The 16509-nt window shown below is 42.3% G+C and overlaps 1 protein-coding gene across 2 annotated transcripts in view; it reads left to right on the top strand.

The window, feature by feature from the left end:
* The window catches only part of LOC110986285 (ubiquitin carboxyl-terminal hydrolase 32-like), a 49950-nt gene extending 33747 nt beyond the window's left edge, over positions 1 to 16203 (top strand). Inside the window, exons 15-30 of one of the 2 annotated variants that reach the window (XM_087140899.1) lie at positions 87 to 243; positions 840 to 981; positions 1364 to 1469; positions 2703 to 2876; positions 3133 to 3307; positions 4024 to 4175; positions 4523 to 4637; positions 4794 to 5027; positions 6479 to 6624; positions 7243 to 7436; positions 7858 to 7935; positions 8078 to 8198; positions 8652 to 8843; positions 9362 to 9988; positions 10136 to 10228; positions 10618 to 16203. In XM_087140899.1, coding sequence (XP_086997025.1) covers positions 87 to 243; positions 840 to 981; positions 1364 to 1469; positions 2703 to 2876; positions 3133 to 3307; positions 4024 to 4175; positions 4523 to 4637; positions 4794 to 5027; positions 6479 to 6624; positions 7243 to 7436; positions 7858 to 7935; positions 8078 to 8198; positions 8652 to 8843; positions 9362 to 9988; positions 10136 to 10228; positions 10618 to 10785 — 2874 coding nt within the window. In that variant the 3' untranslated portion in view covers positions 10786 to 16203. Of the gene's footprint in view, positions 1 to 86; positions 244 to 839; positions 982 to 1363; positions 1470 to 2702; positions 2877 to 3132; positions 3308 to 4023; positions 4176 to 4522; positions 4638 to 4793; positions 5028 to 6478; positions 6625 to 7242; positions 7437 to 7851; positions 7936 to 8077; positions 8199 to 8651; positions 8844 to 9361; positions 9989 to 10135; positions 10229 to 10617 lie in introns of both variants that reach the window. The other variant, XM_087140898.1, reaches the window with a different exon arrangement.
* The last annotated feature ends 306 nt before the right edge of the window (positions 16204 to 16509 follow it).

Below are 16509 nucleotides of genomic sequence, written 5' to 3'. Positions count from 1 at the left end.
GCAATCACACATGTCAAGGTAAAATAGAATAATATAAGAAATACACTACATTCACTTATTTTCCTCGTTGCTTTGATGACTTGCAGAACAACCCCATCCTCCTCGAAGATGACTCCAGCACCATGGAGCAGCAAGGCATCTCAGAGGACCAGCCCATGCTTATTGAGGTCAGGAACAAGGACCTGAGTTGGCCGGAGGAGATGTCCCTGCTGGCCAAGAGCAAGCAGGACAAGCAGAAACAGGGTAAGATGTCATCAAGACATCTAGGAACAAGATGACTCAAGAACTTCGGTTCTTTTGTTGAACCCCTTGAGATGTCCGATACTGCTTTAATACCACACTCATGGGTGAAGATTTTCTTAAACTCGAGACATGTAATTTGGCCAGTCATGTCACTCTGTTGGTCGAATGGGCATTAAACCATCTGTTTCTGGTCGCTTGTTTAGTCTATTGATATACACTTGTGTTTGTTAGCCATGTACAGATTGGTAAGCCATGAATGTAGTTGCTTGATCTTCCTCCAACAAGTTCACAGAAGAATAACATTTTAGAAGAGTCTTGAATAAGTTTGGCCGACAAACTGGAGGACCGTTTATGAGAGAAGTCGACGATGGTGTAGAAAAGTAGCCTCGGTTAGGCATATTGATATTGATGTACTGTAGTGTGTACCGTTGATGTACTGTATTATGGAAATGTTCTTTACACAAGGTGTACCTTGGAATTCTAAGAACGTGTTTTCTCGGAATGACCACTCCACAGAAACTTTTGCACAGGAAGCTTTTGCTTGGAATGTTAGCTTCCATTGCAGTTGTTTTGTGTTTTGTCCATTCCCCGCACAGTTGTTCGGACCGAGTGTGGCTTGACGGGCATGAGTAACCTTGGCAACACCTGCTTCATGAACGCCGCCATCCAGTGCATCAGCAATACTCAGCCGCTGACGCTTTACTTCAAGTCAGACTCGTTCCTCTATGAACTGAACTCGTGAGTAATGACAGCTTCTAATTTAGGCCCGCAGTCGTGGAACAACTTAGCACAACTTAACAATATAGGCATTGCAAGAATCATTGGGGAACCGATGACGAGCAATGCACATCACATGCAATTTGTGCCGGTACCCTGCTTCTGCTAAGCAAGATGCCTTTGCACTGAGAAAAATTTCATGTTTAGACCTTACATCGGCAGACAATAGCTTCAAGTTACAAATCAGACTGATGAGGCACATTATCCAGGTCCGTTGTAGTTATGGACTGCTAATATTCACAGGTTAAAACTGAGGGCAAAATGTGGATTTCTTTAACACCTAATAGCTCAAAATTCCGAAATGTATGTCATGTCAACTGTGACTAAATTTCTTCTTTTCTAGAACCAACCCCCTGGGCATGAAGGGTCATGTTGCTAAGCGGTACGGTGACCTCATCCGGGAGCTGTGGGCTGGCAATGCCAAGAGTGTTGCACCCCTGAAACTCAGAGTAAGACCCTTAAAAACATCTTATTCATGAATAATATAACCCACATTTCATTTTTCCTCGCCTGTAAATGTGCCAATTTGTACCAGGTTCTCCCCCTGAGGTTTTGTGAATTTAGAGCCAGTTTATGATTTACCTTTAATAACAAAAACATCCTTCCTGCTCATTGTTGTGTGCCTAACTTAATTGTTGCTGAGAGTAATATGGAGAGTCTCGTTCTGCACTTTGTAAGAGCAGAACATCGGAATATCACATAATGTGATACGGCTGCCAAGCTAATAAGTGAGGCTGAAGTTGACAATGCCCTAAAATGAGCATTTTAATTAACCCTCCTATGCTGAAGTCACTCTTTGGGTCACTTGGTGAACAACTCAAGGAAGCACAGCTGTGTTGTGTTGTGCACTGCACCAACAGTCCCTCACAGGAATATCAGATTGCACTTTTTTGCTGCCCAACAACTGTGCTTCACTGTTTCATGTGCATAATTGTGCAGTAAACCAAATGCAGTGAAGAGGACTGCACAAAAGACCCTTGTCATTTTGTGCTGGCAACCTACTGTGTACACACTGAACCTGTGCATGTTTGAGTTCCATATAGAAACTACAGGCTCACCAGTGACTGTGGGCATTTGTGCACATTTGTGCTGTAAAACCAAAGGAGGGTTAAAGTATAACAATTCAAGACTACCAATTTGGGCAGTAAATTAAATAAGATTTCAAAATTGATTGTTTCCAACTGTAAGCAGAGTGGAAAAAAGAAAAAATACCCTCTGGGATTGAATCACGGACATCATCAGCACTTAAAAACCATTCTTTCATCTTGTTGGTTATACTAGCCAGCTCAACCGAACTCCATTTTTCCTTCTTGATTCATGTGCCTATTATAATATGTTGCCAGCTTGCTTCAAGCACGACCTGTTGCTTTGAACGCTATGTTTATGTGGAGAGGTGGGTCGTCAGATCACATTTTGTATTTGGGAAAAAATGCATGGCATAAATGGAACACACAAAATTGTGTATTAGTATACCACAGAGGACAGGGCATTGTGGTTTTTTTCTGATAAAAAGACATACAATCTAATAACATGCACTTATCGTCAAGGTTGGAATTGAGCGGGCTTACCACTGAAAACAGGGAAAAATCTGTCGTTCCATTTGTGTCTGTCGTCTCTGCTTTGGTAAAATCGTGCACATTAATAACTTTGTTAACGATTTATGGGTTTTCCCCCAACACCAGTGGACAATAGCCAAGTACGCGCCACGCTTCAATGGTTTCCAGCAGCAGGACTCACAGGAGCTGTTAGCCTTCCTGCTGGATGGCCTCCACGAGGACCTGAACCGGGTCCAGGAAAAGCCCTACGTGGAGCTGAAGGACAGCGACGGCCGACCGGACGAGGAAGTCTCGCAAGAGGTGAGCACTGTGGTCTGAAAACTCCCTCCTTCTCGAGAGGGGAGCCCAAGATCTGCTGCCACATTGGGCACTGATGCCCTTTGGCATAGCATTGAAATCTAGTTTGTTAAATCACACCTTTTTAATACACTTTAAGATGCACAGTCAGAAAAATTATCACTGTTGATATATTGGCAGCATAGGCAGAAGATAAGAAAGCACAAATTTTCCAGCATGCACTGCTAATGGAGGTACTTGTGTTTTGTGCCCTCACTAGGCATGGGAAAACCACCTGCGGCGGAACCAGTCTGTCATCGTGGACTTGTTCCAGGGTCAGCTCAAGTCACAGGTCCGTTGCAAGACCTGTGGTCACACCAGCGTCCGCTTTGATCCCTTCATCTTCCTTTCCCTCCCCTTGCCCATGGAGAGCTCCATGCATGTGGAGATTGTAGGTGAGTCCCCTCATTTGGTTAACCACAGCAGTGCCCAATTGATATAATTAGCCCATTTGGAACGCTGACAAGTGCCGTTGGCAAATATATCTGATTTCAAATCAAAGGTTGCATATGAATCTGTTTTCTAGATCTATTAAGTCTAGGTCTTCACTCCATTGGAATATATAGAGATGCCCCGACAACAAACATAGCCGTAGCCAACCCAGCCGTTGACTGCTTCACAGTTCAAAGACATTGGAAGCCATCACTGCTTTTCTGGCCAATAGGGTGTTGTGATATGCCAAATTGTGTGCTTGTATCCCATATAAAGAAGCATGCATGAGTGTAGTGCCAGTGGAGTTACACCGTTTCTTTTGGGCCAAATTTTACGGCGCTGCTTACTGCACGATTTCATGCTAACAGAGGCTCCACGTATTTCATTGAGACTGTAAGCAATAAGCACTTTGTGACGTAACAATAAAAATCACGCAGCCATTAGCACAACCATGCCAAGCCAGTTTTGAATCAGAATGCTGAGATTTAAATGTGAGTGCTGAGTTGCCAAAGTTAGTAGTCAGTGTTTGATACGAGCGCAGATCACTCAATCTCAAACCTGGGCACTCAAGTTACAAACAGTCCATTTTGCAGACTAAAACCAAAGTTGGCAAGCTACCCTGTCACATCAACAGTTGTCAACGATGGTTATTGTCAATTTTTTTTTCAATCCTCGTCAGTTGTTCGGCTGGACGGCTCAGTTCCCATCAAGTACGGCTTGAGGCTGAACATGGAGGCCAAGTACAAAGCCTTCAAGAAGCAGCTAGGAGAGCTGTGCGACCTGCAGCCGGACCAGCTACTGCTGGTGGAGATTGGAGGGGCTATGGTCAGGGTAAGAGAACAAATCCTGCAAGATTGGATAAAGCCGTGGGACACTTTTCTGTTATCTCTTTGAGGTTTGAAAATGCAAATGAAATGTAAAACATGTTTCTTTTTCTGCCAGGATCAAGTTTCTAGCCCTTTTTAACTGTCTTAGAATTATTTATGATTATTTACATTGTACAGGATTCTTTTGAAGATCTTTGACTCAAAAAAGGCGCTGGCCATTCGAAAGTAATTTGGTTGGTTGGGTCACATTGTGCAAATGACAATTGTCATTTTTTTTCTTATTAGAATTTCGGTTTTTCACAGTAAAGCCACTTTCTTTGTGATAAAGCAACATAATGTTTCTCTCTGCAGAGTTTTCCATCGGACGCACAGAAAATTCGGACATTACTAGGGGGCCTTTTGTACTGCTACGAAATTCCATTAGTTACAGCGACGGTGGCAAATAAACAATACATGAGTACACAGGGTGAGTTGACAAGTCGATGGCAAACAAAGCCTCCTCTGAAGTGATTGTGGTTTCTTTTAGTCACGATTGTAGTGTTTATCACTGCTTATATCATGCGCAGAGATTATATCATTTTCTATCTCGATTGGGACTAACTTCATCCTTATTTCATTCCAGCCACCATCCAATCCGAAAGCCTCATCAATCTCCAGCCGTTGCCTCCTATCAACTCGCCAGCCCCCTGTGGCATTGGCACCACCCAGCCGGCCCCACCCAATGGGGTGGTCCGCTGCAATCACCAAGCCACCAGCATCAGCATGACCCGCGTGGGAGGGGCGGAGACTGGGGCAGCGGCTCGTCTGAACGGAGAGGCGGAACAGAGCGAGCCCAGCCGACCAAACGGTGACGTGGGTGAGTTCTCTAGGTTAACCACTTGCTGCCGGGTTCAATTGAAATGGTCGTGCACAAATACAGGCGTTTGTCATGATTTTCCATTTTCAAAATTCTTCAAAAATTAATTACTTCATTTACTGGATGTTTACACCCACATGAATGACTGTCTGGTGGCTACTCTAATCTGATGGGCAACATCTATTGATGCCCGTGTATTTCAGCCTGGCCTGCTGCCTTGTAAAGAGAGCCCAGATTGTGCGGTGTTGCGTAATTTTCTTTTGTTCTTGAAACTAGAGCAGTTTGCTGCTGGCATCTTTTTCAGTGGGGAGAGATTAGCGTGTAGTGATATTGTGTTGCTCAGCACTGCAGCACTGGAGAGCTTTTGTCCGTGGTTGTAATCCTTCGTAAAGAATGCCACAAATAGTAGTATAGTGTTTCAAAAAAAAGGATGGATTATCTCCGCTATTGACTACTGAAAAAATGCTCTTCAAGTTCCAGCAGCTCGGTCTTTTGTTCAGAGTGTGGTCTTTCGTTACAAGACAAGACTCCTTTGTCCGATTTCGGGCTCCCCGGCTATGCGTACCAACATAAGGTACCCGATATCGGATCCCCTTGTGCAAAGTGGTTAACACTGACACATAAGAGCACACTTTACAATTATTTTCACTGAACCAGTTCATGCCAGAGGAAATATGCATCAGTATGTGTTATGTTTGGCTGTATTTCAAATTTGGGTTAATATATCTTGCCATTTTAAAAAATTGAGATTTTCAAGCGGATACTATGTTGAAGTGCTTGTTTCTCATTGTTTGATTCATATTTCCTAGAACCACTTAGCAGAAAACATCACTGAGTCAATTTGTTACGTGAAGCCCAAAACAGATGAGAACCAGTCAAAAACTGATGCAGATGGCATAGGACCTGAGCAGTTAACCAGTTTTTGCTGAACAGATACAATTAATGCATTTCTTTGCCAAGCGAATGCTTGAAAGTTAGCCCCGGTGTTGCAATTTCAAGACGTTAATATGGCCGTTTCACAATAGTGCATCACCAAGAGTTTACAACACATTGGCCAATCACAACGCGCGAAATCTGTTGACCAAATGCGCATTTGGAAAGGGTCGACAGATTTCGCGCATTGTGATTTGCCAACGCATTGCAAACTCTTGGTGGTGCACCATTCTGAATCGCCCGTATTGTATAAAATTTAGGGTTTGAATCCGGCCTGTATGTGGCATTGTACTGCATGTTTGCCATAGGGAAGACGTATTATTCGTGTTGTTATTTAAGGCAGAGATGGTAATTAGATTTGATTAATAGAGAAAACAATTCTGGATGGAAAATAACACCCAAAAAAAATGCAAAACTCAAAAAAAAAAATTGGTGTTTAGATCTCTGCACTACTTTAGACGTAAAATTTTTTTTGATGTGTTGCTTAAGTACCTTCTCCATTAATTTTCTCTGATTAGTTTTGGAGCGGCTTGGAGATTCCAGCACCCCTGTCAAGCAGCACAGCCGCACTCCCAGCACGGCTAGTGTCGCCAGCAGCGTAGGAGCCCCTCAGCCCGTGGTGTACAGCTTTGAAGGTTTCGTCATCGCCATGCATCGCAAGATGGTGAGCCTGGGAAGGAAGACCTTAGGAACCTTGATCTCTTACTGCGCACATTCACATCCGTCGTTGCTGTGGCATGGTTTTAGGCGGGCCTGCTTTCCAGGGATCAGCTGATGCCCCCGAAGCATAACGGTTTTAAGAACATGCCGCTGGTTTCCTCCACAGCGGAGGATTTTGAAGGATTTGAAAAGGTTCCTAGACAAATGGCCAGAGAGTTGAAATTAATCAGACAAAAACTGCAAGAATCGGTAGACTTTACCTACTGTTTCTATTTTGAGGAAGTCTGCCCAATTTATGAATTGTCACTTTGTTGTATACAACTCCTGCAGCAATCCCCGTCATTTGATTGGTGGATCGTTGATCACATGGCATTGAATTATATGTACCAACACATTATTTGTATGCCATGAAGCAATGTCCGCAATAGTTTTGGTGCACCAGGAAGTAATGTATCCTCCATAGACTTCACTGTTCAGTTGATGCAATGGTAAGTGGTGCGGCAACAATATGTCACTTCGCAGTGCGATGCACAAAATGATCTTTGCAGTATTGAAAATCCCCTTAATTAGCAGATGCAGGGGTTCGCTGTTGACCTTGTTTTGTTGTTGGGTTTGTCTCCAGATCCGCATGGACATGTACTTCCTGTCGTGGCAGAAATCGAGGCCGTGCCTGTTTGGCATCCCGCTCATCCTGCCCTGCGTGGCCTCCTCCACCACGCACGAGGAGCTGTACGCATCGGTGTGGAAACAGGTCAACCGGCTGGTCAGTTCCACGGCACCCATGGAGAACGGCCACAAGAACCACGCAGAGGACGGGTGAGTCAGGGCTGGACATGGGCTCAACCATTGAAAAAAGTCGCTCAGCAAAATATGCTGGCCAGTCACCGGCCAAAAAAGGCACACATTGTATATGGCTTTTCACAGGTTCACAGCGAGTTTTTTTTTTTTACCACAATAATTGCGCTTCTGGTGGAATATCATGTATCCAGTGAATTTTGCCCTTACAGTCACCATTCTGTGCTTACAGCACACAGGTACAAAATTCAGCGCTAGATTGGATTACTTTCTGTCAGTGAGTTGACCCGTTTCAGTACATCTTTTTGTTTGTCTCCACGGAAAATAAAAATCAACCTGTGCACACTGCTTGGCATTTAGCAGCTTCTGCATTTTACTGATCTTTTGTTTTGAGTAACAATGTTTATGACGGAGCACTTGCTGCATTTATTGCTAGTGACAGTCCACGCCACAGTTACCCTTTCACCTTGAAGGCTGTACAGAAGGATGGAATCACATGCGCATGGTGCCCTTGGTACAGGTGAGAAATTTCCTCCTATTTTGAGGATAACGTTCTTGCTTTCTTTAAGCGAGTCAGAAGATTCCTTAAAATTGCCTTTAACCTACAAGACGTTTTTTTTTTTGGTGTTTACATTTGCATGGCTTCATATTGCGTTTGATAGATTTTGTCGTGGCTGTGAGATTTCTTGTACGTCAGACCCCTTCACCTCCGGAACAACTTTCTTGGCCATTGACTGGGACCCAACCGCTTTGCACCTGAGGTATCAGTCCTCACAAGAGAGGGTGAGTTTGGAAGAGCACGAATGAGGTGGGCCATTTTGAGTGACAGGTCAAGAGGCAGTCACACTGGGCTTTGGCCAAAAGAACTAAGGGATAAAAATGAAGAAAATTACAATTTTTGATGGTTCAGTCCAGTTGCTACCATTAATTCCATCCTCAGGCACATACCTCTTTCATAGAGACGCAATGGCTCGATATTTTCACTTAAAACCAGTCACATGCATTTAGTCCCAATTTCCAGTCAAGCTGTGGTCAAACCTCCTGATGATTTCCCACACCTGACTTTCTGCTAAGCATTCCGATACACGTTGCTTTTGATAATCAATGATCGCCACTGACGTCACCCTGCTGGTCAAGAGTCACTCAACTTGGCAAGTCCAGCTGCAGTTGCCGAGTGGAAATTTTGTTCAATCTCAGTCAGCGCTCTCCAACGTCACCATTTCTGTGTATTCCAAGGTGGTGACGGAACACGAGAGCGTGGAGAAGAGCCGCCGACTCCAGACAGAACCCATCAGCCTCGACGACTGCCTGCGAGCCTTCACCAAGGAAGAGGAATTAGGAGAAGACGAGCTGTACTATTGCTCCAAATGCAAGCACCACAGGCTGGCAGTCAAGAAGCTAGACATCTGGAGGCTACCCCCAATACTAGTAAGCATCCAGAATTTCCGACATAATTTACTTTTCTTTCATTAAGTATTTCCTTCATTAAGTCCCAACTGGCGTAAATTGGTCCTTGGTGGACACCTTGGGCCTCATTTTGTGGGGATGGAAAAAATCCACAAATTTTATTAAACACACAAACTCTTCGCCTAGCCAAAAAGGGTTGTCGGCCTCTCAATACATGTTCTTATCTTGGTCAATATTTGTATAGGATACAAAGTTGCTCAGCAGTTTTTCTATGTCGTAAGGTTTGATCTATTCGGGTCTGTATGGCTCAGCGACTGTTACTTTTAAAATTAGGGACATGATGTCCGTATTTGTTTCATGAGCAAAGACAGTGATATTAGGTAAAAGCATGGAGTAAATCTGTGTAATATCCTTTCATTATAATTTTAAGTGGCATTACTTTTATTAAACAATTCTGTGATTAAAAAAGTGGATTTCTGATTCTCAAAACATGTCAACTTTGCAAACGGTTCGACTGAAATTTCTTTGTTCATTCACAGGTTATTCATCTCAAGAGGTTCCAGTTTGTCAATGGTCGCTGGGTCAAATCGCAGAAGATTGTCAAGTTCCCCAAGGAAAACTTTGACCCCTCCAATTTCCTGGCTCCCCGCAATCCGTTGGACTTCAGGAACTTGATCATCGGCCGGCAGCGACCCCGCAGCGAGATGATGGAGCTGATCCAGGGGAAGGAGGAGGGAGGAAAGTTGGAGGAGGAGACTACGGGGAAAGGGGAGGGGGACAGCCTTGGTCCCCAGGGAGGGGTGAGCGTCAACGCCATCAAAGTTAACGACAGGTGCGCGGGGAAGGACAGAACGGACAGCAACTTAGAGTGCACCTGTGGCGGTCACACCCAACCAGTGCAGCCAGCGCCCCCCGACAACAAGGACTGCGACTCGGGCACAGCAAACCACAGCGAGAACTCGTCTGACGGCAATAGCGGCGGTGGGAGCGCGCCGAGCTCCGGGGATGAGGAGATGGGCGGGCGGGGCAAGCTGGCACGGCAGCGGTCAGTCTTGACCCAGCCCACCGACGCGACCGATGCCCACCCACTGCTCAAAGAAGAAATAGAAGACGACAAGGATGAGCATGGACTGAGCCCCAGTCTCTACAACCTCTACAGCATGGCCGTAAGTGCTGCTGCAACAACCTTTTATCATTCAAATGTCAAACTGTTGATCAGTCAGACCCCTTCTTTTATCAATCACAGTTTTCAAACTCTCCAAGGATCGGAAAGCATTGAAGCATAATTTTTGTTCTTTATTATTGACGTGCAGTGTCACAGCGGAATTCTGGGTGGTGGTCACTACGTTGCCTATGCGGTCAACCCCAATAAGAAGTGGTACTGTTACAACGATAGCAGCGTTAAGGTCAGTGAGTTCTCTTCTTCCTCTAACGTCCGCTAGGCTATAAGCTATAACTATAAATGACTCTAAAACCAAGAGGCTTCACTGAATTTAACTGAATTTTCTCAGATACACTCATATTGGATGTCTGTATGCACATGCCAGGTTTCAATAATATTGAACACAGGTTGACCAAGTTCTTGGGGTGTGGAAAATGGACATCCCACTTCCATGGAAAAGATCATTAAAACAAATATCAGGAACAATTCAAGTTCCCCTTCCCCACAGCTGGAGAATGAGATTAGTCAAAAGTTTCCCACAATGCACTGTAAAAATGGCCTTTTCATGTAAACCTCTTGGTGGTGCAGTTTATTGTGAATTTGTGTTCTTCATGACCTCTGACCCTTGAACAGGAAGTTAAGGACGAGATCGACAAGGACAATGCCTACATGCTCTTCTACGAGCGGCACGGGCTGAGCTACGCTGACTTCATCCCCGACGTACGGGGGAAGGAGCCGGACACCACGCCCATCGACGATGACATCGAGGCGGACTACCGGCGCTTCTGCGTCATCCAATGACTAGCGGAGCGGGGCAAGTTGGGGGCAGTGGTAGGGTCGTGGCTACTCTGGCTCTGGATGGCGGCGCGCTACGGCTTGCATGCCTGCAACGCCATGATCAAGCGCTGAAGACATGGTTTCTCATCTCTTATACACCCTCTCTCTCTTGTTTTCTCCCCAGTGTCACTTCTCTCTTTCAGATCTGTGTGACATTCCTGGTCATTTTCTCTGATCCCCAAACATTCTTTGTTTTAAAGCCAATAGTTCAGAGTTCTAAGCTTGAAACCCAAGTCAAATTTTCCTTTTTTTTCTGAGGTCTAATATAACCTAGTTCCTTTCTGCATTGTAACAGGGCTCCATTTGGTAAATGTAAAATGACCAAGGTTTTAGTCACACACTTTCTTCCACTCAGACACGTTTTTATGCATTGCTGACTAAATTTGAAAACATGGGGTTTGATTGGAAATAGGATACATTTTTGCGCAAGTAGTAAAAATCCTCAGTTTCCGTACTTTTCATTTTTGTACTGTCTGAAGAGAAAGTGAGGTTTTTATGCTTTTGGAATAAGTACTTAACTTTATTGTTTAGCAGTCAACAGTCCTCATCGAGTTCCGCCAAGCCAGATGTGTTATAAAAGGCTTGCATCTCAAAATACCTCTGACCAATCCTGACTTGTTTTTGTCAGGTTGTGGCAACAATTCAATCAGTTCATTTCCACCTCAGGAATCAGTCAATCACATGGGTCATTTGGCGTGGGAGTGCCAATTCAACGGAGTTGATTGGCCACGTTACTCATTCAGTGTACCCTGTGAGCTCAATTGGTGAGTTAGTTTTGTTACTTCAGGAAACAATGCTTGTGCAAGTAACAAATTTAAGCAAATCAAAAAGTTCCACCTACCCCCAACCCTTGCCCCTATAAACAGAACATGTAATTTGAGTGGGAAATGATCTGTTTGTTCGTTGACTATGATTTTTGTTCTTTTGAAGTCTTTCAGTACCATTAAGCTGGTATCTTTCTCCACCCCAAAAAATACAATCTTGGAAATCTTTCTCTGGAAAAAAATCTCGCTCTTCAGTTTATTTTTCTTTTCTTGACAAAAGGAGAAATTAAAAAAATCAGTCTTCAATGTTGATTCAGAAGTAGAAAGGTCAGGCCACATAAATTTTCAGCCCAGCTTGTCTCGCAAGAGTTAAGTTATGTAAATATATCTTTCTTTTAAGCATAAAATGTTGTTGGAGCGGTACTGAAACATTGTGCATATTTTAAATCATCAATTCAGGCATAAAGTTGATATCTGACACACATGTACAATTTCAGCTGTTAAAATACACAAATGGCATCTATTTATTGATCAGACAGAACGTTGTTGAAGAAACCACATGCATTTGTGATGTTTTTACCACAGACTGGTTTGTATATATGTATGTTTGATGTTATTGTCAAACATACAGTGCACTGCTGATGTCTAGTTGTTAATATGCATGCCTTACTGTGGTACTACTTTGATTTTTCTTGATACAATATTTTGCATAAACTCATTACCAAAAATCCATCATTGCTGTCACACTGATTCTTTTGCATTTTCCAAGTTTGGGTTTCAAAATTGGCAGGTTTTTTGTGTCCAGGCAGTTTTTCTTTCTATTTTAATCACTCAGAAATAGAAGGACGTTTTGTGACCAGATTTTGAGCCAAATTCTGTAAGCAGAAATTGGTCAGGGGGACATTAACTGGATCAGCAATAATTCTGTGAACCAACCTAAAAATGCATTACCCATTGCAGGGCAATATGACTGGTGTTCTGATTTCGCATAGCAGATGTTTTCCATGCTTATTCTTCGGCTCGTGGTACCTTCTGTTAAAACTGGCAGGAGAATTGAATATTGGATAGAATGCAGAGACACTATGACAAAAACCCCAAAGGATCAGAAACTGGGGGAGGGGGCTCTGTCTGGCAGTGTTGTAGTCAAGTATTTTTCAAGTACCAAGGTTCTTTACCAAATCTTGAACTCGGTGAGAGGAAATGTAGCTGGAGTACACGGGCATTCGATGGTGAATACACAAAGGTAAGACTTCAGACACCCCTAAATTGTGTAAAATTGAAGTTTTAAGGAGAAAAGTACTTGGAAAGTACTCGGCCGAGTACTTTCCAAGTAATTTTGCCCAACAGTAAAGGCAGAAAAGTTGGCTCTTTTTCGTAACTTTCAGTCGTGAGAACACTACAAGTTAACCATCTGCGTGGTGTGCAGCTCACACATTTTTTTTTAACCAAAAAATTCACATTGGCCTAAATATTTACTCACTTAATTTAAAACTTGTAAATCGGTGCACTCAGTTATATTTCATGGTCAATGCTTACCAATATTTTAAAATTACTTTATACTTGAAAACTAAGCGTTGTATATTTTATCAATAGTTGTCTGATGATGTCTTGTATTGAGTATTTTTTACACAGAATTAAAAAGTAAGTAAAGACTTTAATGGTTATATATATATTTATATATATGTATGTGTACAAATGTGGCAGCTGTGATATATGTTGTGTAAATAAGTACAAATTGAGGAGGATCTGGAATGGTTGAAAATGATCTCAATTTTATTACGAACATTCTACAGAGAAGATGAGATCTAAGACAAAAAGTGCCGGTTAACCTTTCGTGTAGAAATCACAGTGCACTTTTGAAGGTTAAAGTCCTTAAACAGTGTATGCGTACATGGACATGATGAGAGCTGTTATCAGTGGCACAAATGCACAGGGGCAAGAATAGGCCATCAATGGTGGGGGGGGGGGGAAACTCCAATCAACGTGCCACATTTATACAACTTATTTTTGCTTTAAAAAGAGAGAGAGACCCGTTTTTTGTAAATCCATTTTTGTGAGGTAATCCCTTGTGCTGTGAATGAGTTTATTACAGAGAACATGGATGCCACCAGCCTTTGACAGACTACAGTCATTCCGTTTTTTATTTTGTAATTAAACATGTATGGAAGTCCGAACCAGAAGTGCATTTTGATAAGTTTTTACATCTGACCATTTTTTAGAGGACCAGGATTGCCCCCCCCCCAAAAAAGTTGCTTTGTACTTTCAAAAACAGGGCAAAGTCACTGGAGCCATCTTTGAGCAGTGACTTTTTTGTTTTGAATAATAGCAAACCACAGACCACGGTTTGTCTGTCCAGATTTGGTGCTTACATATTTTGAGACCTTCCTGAAGATTTGAAAATATAAATTCAAAATCTTGTTTGAAAGTGAGAATGCCAAACCGATATTTCCAGGTGATGCTGAATCAGATCCTCATTTCATTCCAGCTAGTCATGAGCGATTCTTAACGAAAAGAAATCTCGTCACACTTTAACACGCCGTACCGTAACTGCCAAATACACGGCTACTTAATACAATGCAGAGAGAAAACTGGGGGCGGGGGGGCTCACATTAGATTAAAATTAACGTTTGCACTCACTAACCTTAGTTTTCATTCATCCCCACTTTCCACCATTCTGAAGTAGTGATGTTTTATTCTCGTACAACTCAGTGAAAAAGCTATTGTTTAAAGATACATGTACAAAATGCAGACATTTCATTCGAAATGATGTGTGTGAAGACTGACTGCCTGCTTTTCACAATGCATCATCACAGATTTGCATTTTTATGGGTGTGACATGTATTTTGTTGTATTGTAGTTTGGGGGGTGGTTTTTCCCTTTTTCACATAGTTTGAATCAACTGAAAATGATTATGCGTGCACTAAATTGTTTTAGGCTCAATTGAACTTGTTTTTCTGAAACTTATGCATGGACGGCTGACTAAGGAATACTTGTGCCGTAGATCGCCAAAGCTGTCCCAAAATGAACATTTCAAAAATATATGTATTTGTCCTTTTGCTTTGAAAGAGGTTCAAGGAAGACAGTGCTGGAGTCAGCTGTAAGTAAATAAGTCCTCAGGAATGAATTAAGACTTCCAAAATTGTGATCAGTTTCACTGTAGTCTTGTTAAAAAATGAAACAGAGCCAGAGTTATTCAAGCCAATTCTTGAAAACAAAAGGCAAATGACATTGGAATTTGAATAGATTTACAAACTGGAGGTAGACTGTGAAATTCTTTTAAATACTGTGCAGTAGGTCCCTTTGATGTTCAAGCAAAAAAATACAATGGCAGATTTGAAACTCAAGAAGGTTTTGGTCATTGTTTAGAAAATACTAAAACGGAAACATTTCAGATTGGTGTTCGTAAACTTACAAAAGGCCTTTTCACATTAGACAAATCTCAGGGTTAACATAGGGTTGATGTAGGATCGAAATGGGCAACCCTGTGCTTACCCTGCATCAACCCCAAGACTGACCTCAACTCGGGTTGAACTCAACCCTGCTCCGGACCAGGTTTGATATTTTTTCAGCCTGGGTTGAAAATCATTTGTGCTCAGTTGAATGCCCCTGATAAGCTCAGTTCCCATGAAACAAATGTGAAATGACGCCAGGTTGAATGTGGGGGTGAAATATCAAATTTTTAATCCAGGCCGGCCATGGGTTCGCCCTGGGTTAAGTTCAACCTGGTGCGCAGTGTGAAGAAGCCAAAAGGAAATGCATTTGAACAGTGAACAGTTTCTTAGCAGGGGTGCATTCTGGGAAGGTTGTCATACTATGTCTTAATGTGCTGTAATGTTATTTGTCTGGAAATTTGCACAGTGTCGGATTTTGTGAAATGCAGATGTGTCACACATGTTGTTTGCATCACAATACAAGCTTTAATACACTTGAGCCACATGGCAGGCAGTTTTTCGTGTTTTCACACGTCAGCGGTTGCCAAGTATTTATATATGTATTTAACACATGACAGTTTTTTACAACTTGTGGGTCTATGGAGCATTGGTGTTCGTAAATAAAATTTGCAGTGAATTTATATCAATTTTTTCACTATCATCCTTGGCATGTGTGACAAGACTTTTTAACCTCTTGAAGGATAAATGGTGTACTCTGAACATAGGGCAATAATGTCACACTGGGAGGTGATAAAATGCATTGTGCCACATTAAATCAATTGGTAAATGGCTCAGTGGTTTAAAAGACTGCTCAGTAAAACATGCCGATTAGTGCAAATGCCTCTGATACTGTTTTTTTCAAAATCTGCATTTGCAGAGAGATTCGTTGTAAACGAGTTTACTGAATGATGTGATAAATTTGTCCTGTCCAAACTGTGACGTTTTGACCACAGACATTTACTAGTAACAAAACAAATTTGGATTTTGTATAACTGTTGACAAGAACTGTGTCGTGCGGACTGTTGGTGTGAATTACATACACAAACTGAAAGCAAAAAACTACTTGTGTTTGTAGATTGATTCTGTGACGTGGGGAAGGGAGCGAATATTGTCTTTGTATTAAAAAAAATGTACAAATTACCGAAAAGATGTAATTTTTGGAATAAAAGTAATCCACGAATTGGAAACACAGTGTGTTGGATACTTTTCTGTTGGAATGTTATACATGCAGCAATAATAAAGTACTGTCAAAGGCACCAACCACTCCTAATACCTTAGCTATCATTCTCTGGACTGTTACCATTCTTCCAAAATTTTTCACTGATGTGAAATTTACTTGACATTTTCTGATTCTGTTTGTGCTGTCAGAGAAATAACTGGACTTTTCAGATTTTGTTTCTGAGCTGTTGATATTGAGTCTTCATGTTACATACTCATAGAGACAAAAAATACCAAGTCACCCAAGTTTTGTACACCAACTTCAGTGTATGAAA

The sequence above is a fragment of the Acanthaster planci genome, linkage group LG09 (assembly GCF_054643075.1).
Source record: "Acanthaster planci isolate LZ-2023a linkage group LG09, COTS_SCS, whole genome shotgun sequence".
NCBI lineage: Eukaryota > Metazoa > Echinodermata > Asteroidea > Valvatida > Acanthasteridae > Acanthaster > Acanthaster planci.
This window is presented reverse-complemented; position numbering and strand designations above follow the sequence as displayed.